Source organism: Nematolebias whitei, chromosome 7, assembly GCF_014905685.2.
Source record: "Nematolebias whitei isolate Nwh7 chromosome 7, NemWhi1, whole genome shotgun sequence".
Lineage (NCBI taxonomy): Eukaryota > Metazoa > Chordata > Actinopteri > Cyprinodontiformes > Rivulidae > Nematolebias > Nematolebias whitei.
Genome location: NC_056504.1, coordinates 42,722,647 through 42,730,063, shown reverse-complemented (window position 1 = coordinate 42,730,063; position 7,417 = coordinate 42,722,647). Strand labels below are relative to the sequence as shown.

General features: G+C 40.7%; 1 protein-coding gene across 2 annotated transcripts; it reads left to right on the top strand.

The window, feature by feature from the left end:
• Positions 1-358: 358 nt before the first annotated feature.
• faim2b (Fas apoptotic inhibitory molecule 2b) lies at positions 359-5,348 on the top strand. 2 transcript variants are annotated; one of them, XM_037679611.1, is made up of 12 exons: positions 359-527; positions 689-734; positions 911-978; positions 2,075-2,139; positions 2,244-2,297; positions 2,373-2,423; positions 2,495-2,534; positions 2,614-2,651; positions 2,727-2,814; positions 2,890-2,985; positions 3,198-3,251; positions 5,146-5,348. In XM_037679611.1, the coding sequence occupies exons 1-12, from the start codon at positions 513-515 to the stop codon at positions 5,293-5,295; spliced, it is 765 nt and encodes a 254-aa protein (XP_037535539.1). In that variant the 5' UTR covers positions 359-512; the 3' UTR covers positions 5,296-5,348. The 2 variants fall into 2 exon arrangements, with proteins under 2 accessions (XP_037535539.1, XP_037535538.1); XM_037679610.1 differs by having other exon boundaries at positions 686-734.
• Positions 5,349-7,417: the final 2,069 nt, after the last annotated feature.

Sequence of the window (7,417 nt, the reverse complement as noted above, 5' to 3'; positions counted from 1 at the left end):
AAGCTGTTCCTCAGTCTAGTGGTTCTACACTTAATGCTCCTTAACATAATAATAATAATAATAATAATAATAATAATAATAATAATAATAATAATAACAATAATAATAATAATAATAAATATAATATATAAAAAATAAAAAAAACAATTCCCTGTTTTTGTTGACAGCCAGGCTCAGGGTTCTGGGTTTACCAGGATAAAGCTGGAACCTCTTCATCAGGCCAGTGTGTGTGCGCGCATGCGTGTGTGTGTTTGTGTGTGTTTGTGTGTGTTTGTGTGTGTTTGTGTGTTTAGGGATCAGGGTTAGAGGGAGATTAACCGAACAGGCCTATAAAGCTGAGTAATCCACACACACATTCAGAGCATCGACTTCAGCAGCAGCAGCGCCTGGACCTGGTTCTGAGTCACAAGAACCAAACTGAACCCAGATTTGATTCAACACGAGGAGCAGGAACCTGCCGGCTTTTCTCAGCATCCGCAGAACAAGAGAGGACAAAAAAACAGGAAAACATCATGAAAAAGTCAAAGGTATGGTTCGACTGCAGGTGTTTGTTCTGCAGAATGAGGCCCCGTCAGGTTTTCTGCTGTTTTCAACTAAAGAACATGTTTAAGTTTCAGCTTCTAAAGCTTAACTTTAAACTAATTTAAAGAGTTAAATGTTCCTTCTGTCTCTTGTTGTGATCCAGCAGGTGAGCAATGACAATGAGCCTCCCACCTACCAGGAGGCCACAGCAGGTGAGGAGAAGCTCCTTCCCTACCTGAACGCATGATTTTACTTGAGCTCGTTTCTAAAACACTGATCTGTGGCTGATTCTACTTTAGTTTCTATTTTTAACAAACAGGACGGTAGAGGCATTCAAACCTCAATACTGGCAGAACATAAAGTTGTGAATCTTGTTTGTTTCTTCAAGGTTATGAAGAGATGGAGGCTCAGTTCGCCTGGGACGACAAGACCATCAGGAGGACGTTCATCAGGAAGGTGACAGAAAGCAGATTTAACCCAACAAGCAGCCTTTTCTGTCAAAACACTCTGAATGCACTTTGATAAGTTGACATCGAGTTGGCAAAGCTAAAAGAAGCAGAACACTGGCTAAAAACAACAAATATGTAGCTAAAGCCTGGCTAAAAGAAGCAAAAGACAAGAAGAGCAAAATGCTAGTTAATGTTAAAACAACTGAAAGGTTAAAAGTAGCAAAGAGTTTGCTAAATGCAACAAAAGATTAGCTAAAAGGGTAAGCTAAATAGGCCAGCTTAAAAGCTAAAAATAATAACAAAAAATGTTCTGGTGAAAGCTTAAAGTAGCAAAAGGCTAATTAAAAGCCGAAGGTATCAAAATGCTAGTTATATTTAAAACAACCTCAAGACTAAAAGAATCAAAAGACCAGCTAGAAGGAAAAAGTAACAAAAAGGATGTTTAAAGCCAAAAGTAGCAAAATGCTAGCTTGATGCAAAAGGTTAGCAAAAGTTTAAATTAGCAAAATGCTAGCTAAACTCAAACATTAGAAATGGGTAGCTAACAGTTAAAAGTCAATAGAGCAGTTAAAAGCTTAAGTAAAAGAAGATTAGCTAATGTAGCAAAATGCTAGCTGAAATAACAAATGATTAGCTTGTAGATAAAAGTGACAAAAGGCTGGATAAAAGCTAAAAGTAGCAAAAAAAAAATTTAAAGCTAAAAGTAGCTAAAAAACAGAACAGCATAACAGTAGCTAAAAACTAAAAGTGGCAAAATGCTAGTTTAAAGTAGCAGAATGGAAAGTAAAAGCTAAAAGTAGCAAAAAAGATAAAAAAATAAAGTTCAGTGAAGCAGATTTAAAAAAGAACACTGTTTTAGAAGAAACTAGATCTCAGTTTATTTATATCTGATTACATTTGTGAATAAAGAAAAAAATATTTAAAGAAGTAAAAAATGTTAAAAACTAAATTCGCAGCACCTATCCCCTGAATGAGTTCAAGGATTGTACAAGAGTAGCTAAAATGTGGCTAAAAGTTGCTGAAGTAGTCAGCTGAAATAAATAAATAAAACGTATGAAGGCTCCAACAGCATCAAACTCTTCATGGCGCTCCTCCTCCTGCAGGTTTATGCCATCCTCATGCTCCAGCTCTCTGTGACCGTAGGAATCGTTTGTCTCTTCACATTTTGGTAAATCGCTCGTTCTTTTCTTCCTCATCTTCAGCTCTTTGAGCTCTTTGACTTTTGATGGACAGCTCGATAATAAATCTTTGCTGTGGCTGCTTCGTTTGCAGCGCTCCTGTGAGGTTTTATATTCAGACTCATCCCGGCTTGTACTCGGCCTCTTAGTAAGTGACAGCACATCGTTCCTCCTCTCTGCTCGTGGTTTTTCGTCTGTTCTCATCCGTCTGTTGCTCCTTTAGCCTCATGTTTTTTGGCACCTACATCGCTCTGTCCTGCTGTGGAGACCTCAGGTAAACCCTTCAGGTAAACCAGCAGCTTTCTTTATTTAAATGTGAAATAAATGTGTTTTCCCTTCACACAGGAGGCAGTTTCCCTGGAATATCGTCCTCTTAGTTATTTTTGTGAGTATTCTGCAGTTTATTACAGAAACTGGGTTATTTGTGTGACTATAAAACTAATTGTTTGATTTTTTCCTCACAGACTTTGAGCATGGCCTTTATGATGGGGTTTCTGTCGAGGTAAAGGATGGAGATGCATATGTGGATCTGTGTGACACGCCGCCCTTCAGCTCTTTAATGCAAATGTTTGTGCAGCTTTTACAACACCAGGTCGGTGCTGCTCTGTCTGGGAATCACAGCTCTGGTGTGTCTCTCCGTCACCATCTTCAGCTTCCAGAGCAAGGTGAAACAAACAACTCGTTTTGAAACAACACGAGGATAGAAACAACGTGCAACAGCTATAAATCTCCTGTTGCAGATTGACGTCACATCCTGCCAGGGTGTCCTGTTCTCCATGTGCATGGTCATGCTCCTCTGCGCCATTACCCTCTCCATCGTCGTCCCTTTTGGATATGTGAGTTGCTTCCCTCTTCTCTTGGCTCCAGGGCCGTCCAGGGCCTTCCAGAAGGTTAACTGAGGGTGACGATGAGCTAAGCAGGAGTTTATGCTGCAGGCTGTGCTCAGGAGAGGCTAAATCTGCTGCAGATAATCTCACGCTGCTCTATCATGCCTAAATTAGCACGCTCTTCTTCTTAACAGTGTTTTGTAATCAGTTTTCCTCTGCAGGTTCCCTGGTTACATGCCATCTATTCGGTGATAGGAGCCATCCTCTTCACTCTGGTAGGAGTGACCTATCTGTTATTGTTTATATACGGTCTACCAGGTCTTAAAATATTCAAAAATAACCTCACATTTTCAAAAATAAATTTGAAAAGCTTTGTGGGAATAACTAAGTCTGCCCTCGTTACTTCTATAGGATTTAAGAGGCTCAGAATCAGCCAGGTGCTGCTGATCAGATGAACTCATTAACTGAACATCATCACTGTGAACATCTCTGCAAAACTAGTAGTTTTGTCTGTTTGCTGCTCTGAAGCACACAGGTGTGTGCTAACACAATGCCAAGAAGGAAAGACATAAGCAAGAATCTTAGCGAAGCAGCGAGAGCCGCCCGTCAATCTGGGAAAATGTTAGAAGGCCGAACAAGTTCAGCTCGTCTGGTTGCGAGAGAAAGATTTGGAAAGTTGCATTGAAACAAGACTTCTGGAACAATGTCCCATGAACTGATGAGACCAAAGTAGTGATGTTTGCCCATAATCAGGGCTTAATTTGAGCCAGATCCTGCCGGAACAAGGTCCGGGTTTGCTTGGATTCATTAACTCTCAGGCTTATTAATTAATAAAGTTATCAACAAATTTGACTGTGCAATCTGAAAATAATTACATAAACACCAATTTTAAACATAACAGCCACTTACGAGCTTCCTAATATCACAAGAGAGTTGCTCCTTCAAGTGAACGTTTCTGCTTCTATCCTTCAAAAATCTCCGCCCCCTAAAAGTACAGTCATGAGCACTTTAATTAAAAGCACATAATTAAACAGCACAACTAAATTGCAAATCAGTTTTACAGTTTAAGTGGGTCATTAATAAAATTATTTGTTGAAAATACGAAATATTTGATGGGTAGTAACGTTACATACGTCACGCATCAAAACAATGGCGCAGATTTGTCAAAATATCAGTGAAACCCCCCACTCCCATTTGCGTTCCAGCAGTGTTTGGTTTATAAATTAAGCACTACCCATAATGCACTGTGCCATGACTGGTAAAAGCATAATCAGCACAAACATCTCATGTCACCTGTCAAACACAGTGGTGGAGGGGTGATGGTTTGGGCTTGTTTTTCAACCACAGGAGCCGGACACCTTGCAGTCATCGGGTCGATCATGAACAAAAGGGTTAGCGCAGGGCTATTCAACTAAACTGCTCAGGGGGTCCCAGTTACCGAAAGCCAGCAGCTCAGGGCGGGGCATCCAGGAATTAAGAGTCATTATGTAAATAAACAAAGTGTTACAATTATCTGTTACATTTTAAATATGTTTATTTTGTTGCATTGAATCATAAATACAATAGAATCCAAACCCAGAAGCCAAAAAAGAAGAAGAAGAAGAAGAAGAAGAAAGAAGTCGGTGGTGGGCTGGACAGAAGTCACCCGCGGGCCACATCCGGCCCACGGGCCACCACTTGAATAGCCCTAGTTTAGAATCTGACAGCTGAAGCTTTGTCCAAACTGGGACTGAAGACTGGTCCCAAACACGGCAGCAAATCTACAACAGAACGTCTGAAAAGGAAAATAAAAACGTTGCGATGGTTTAGAAGTCAGTTTGATTGAAATGCTGTGGTGGGATCTTAAACTGCAGAAACCGAGGCCCACAAGCCTTAATAACCTGCAGCAATGTTGTAAAGAAGAGTGGGTTAACATTCCTGCACAGTGTTGTGAGGACGTCATACAGAAAACTAGTTGGAGTTCTTGAATGATGGGTTGGACTAGCTCTTCGATGGGATTTTTTTTTTTACACCTGACGTTAGACTTGAATAATTTTAGAACCTGGTGAAGACCAGATCATTCTGATTAGGTAAAACCCTGAAACTGAAAGCAGGTGGACTTTTGTTTTTCACACGCCTGTAAGTCTTTTTGCAGCTCAGCCCCTGATTTTGTTTCCCCTCTTCCCACAGTTCTTGGCTTTCGACACCCAGCTGCTCGTGGGGAACAAGCGCTACACAATAAGTCCAGAGGAATATATCTTTGCCACGCTCTGCCTCTACCTGGATGTCATCTACCTGTTCAGCTTCCTGCTTCAGCTCACGGGACAAGGACGAGACTGAAGTCGACACGCTGTTTGAAAACTCGGCCTGGAGTCGTTTGGCTCCGGCGCAAGAAGACGTCAGAGCGGATGGGTTTTAAACACGACTCTTATCCCAATTTTACAATCGCTCTCCATCCTACACTTTTGAGTTTAAACGGACATAAAATCAAAGCTTCCTCAGCTTCATGTTCTGCTCATCCATCGCCGAGCCAACAGCTGAGAATCTGCACGTTCACGCTCAACGGGCTTGAGTTTGTTCATGCACCTGCTTTGCAACAACTGTTTTACGTTCCGTGTGTTTCTGTGTAGCTGCTGTATGTGCGTAAGATTATTTCTAAATGAATGATGAGAAATTTAAGGGAAACATTTTATCAAGAAAACTTTAAATAGCATATTTTAGCTGATTACAAGTAAACACCAGCTGAAAAGGGAATATAAACGTGTTTTTTTTGGGTGATTAGGGGTTTATTTTAACGTGAACTGACTGTGGCCTTGTAGATTTATTTGTTTGGATTATGTCTGCGCATTAGAAAGGTTCTATGTGCTGAAAAAAAAAAAAATCACAGTATATTTATATTTTAACTGAATTATAAAATGTTTTATTTGGAAAATGGTAAAAGCTGCTGTTTTAAAAAAGTACATTTGTTTTACTGAAGTCTGAACGATCAGATATAATTAAATATGAATGAACATCTCTTTTGGCGCTGCTTTCTTTACGGGTCGCCACAGTGGATCACCTGCCTCCATCTCATCCAGAACCTCGTCTCCTTCCATCCATGAACCTTCGTCTTTTCCTTCCAGCTCCAGACTGAACATCATTTCACTATATTCACTAAGCTCCTCTGAGCACGTCCAAACCATCTCCACCTCAGGTGTGCACTCATTTCTAACCCTGTCCCTTCCAGTTTCACCACCTGTCTGTAAAGCACCAAGTTCCCAAATCTTTCATCTACCATCATATTTGCTCTTCTCCTACCACTCATCTTTATTCATCACTTCTTTTGTGCATCAGCATTGATTTGGATGGTTCACCCCTGGTACCTAAACCCATTTTATTACTTCACCCTTCCACCAGCCTCCCTCACATTCACACACACATTCCATCCCAGTTCTTCTGTTTTTCATTATTTTCCCCTCCAGGGCAAATCTCCACCTGCTCCCTACTCTCACTACAGATCAGTATCACCTGCACTCATCATAGGCCAAGGAGGCTCCTGCCTGATCACATCTGTCCATCACCACTGCAAACAAGTAGGCGCTGTGTAATGTGACCTTCACTGCACACCTCACTGCTGATTCTAATGTTTATTCATTTGTGTAAAATTCGATGACTGTTGACATTTGAAACAAGAACAAGTAAACCATCACAGCCAGCTTGTCCTATGTGAAAGAAGAAAATGATTTTCTCTACTATTGGTATGCAGAAAAAGCTTAAACGGATATTTCATTACCTAGAACAAGAAAATAAATGAATAATAATCCTAATCATACACAAACTGTCTCCCTGGAAAAGTGAAGAGGTGAAGCAAACTTGCAATGAGGTGATTTAGTTTAGGCTCAATTCAAGACTCAACAGTGGAAGTACCTGTTCCATGCCTGGTTTTGGTCACTAGAGGGCGCCATATTTCCACACCTGCAGACAATGTGTCCTGATGAGGCTCCAGTCATGCAGTGCTCCCTCGTTTATCGTGGGGGATCCGTACCCTGAAGACCCGTGATAAGTGAAAAACCGCAAAGTAGGACTATTAGTACAAGTAGTACTTATTTTTAATTTATATATTTTTATTTTTATTTTTTCTTCTTTCGGCTGCTCCCTTTTAGGGGTCGCCACAGCGAACTAAGTCGCACAAAGACATGGCAGTTATTTTTACACAGGATGCCCTTCCTGACGCAACCACAGCCCTGTGTGTGGAGCAGAGAGCTGCTATCTAGGACACCTGGAGGAGCAGATGGTGGGGGTTAAGGGCCTTGCTCAAGGGCCCAAAGTGGGACGAATGAGGGTGGGGGAAGGTGTGGGTGCTTCATCTACCCCACCCACATTTTTTATGTTGTCGGTACCGAGGCTTGAACCCCATTATATATATATATATATATATATATATATATATATATATATATATATATATATATATATATATATA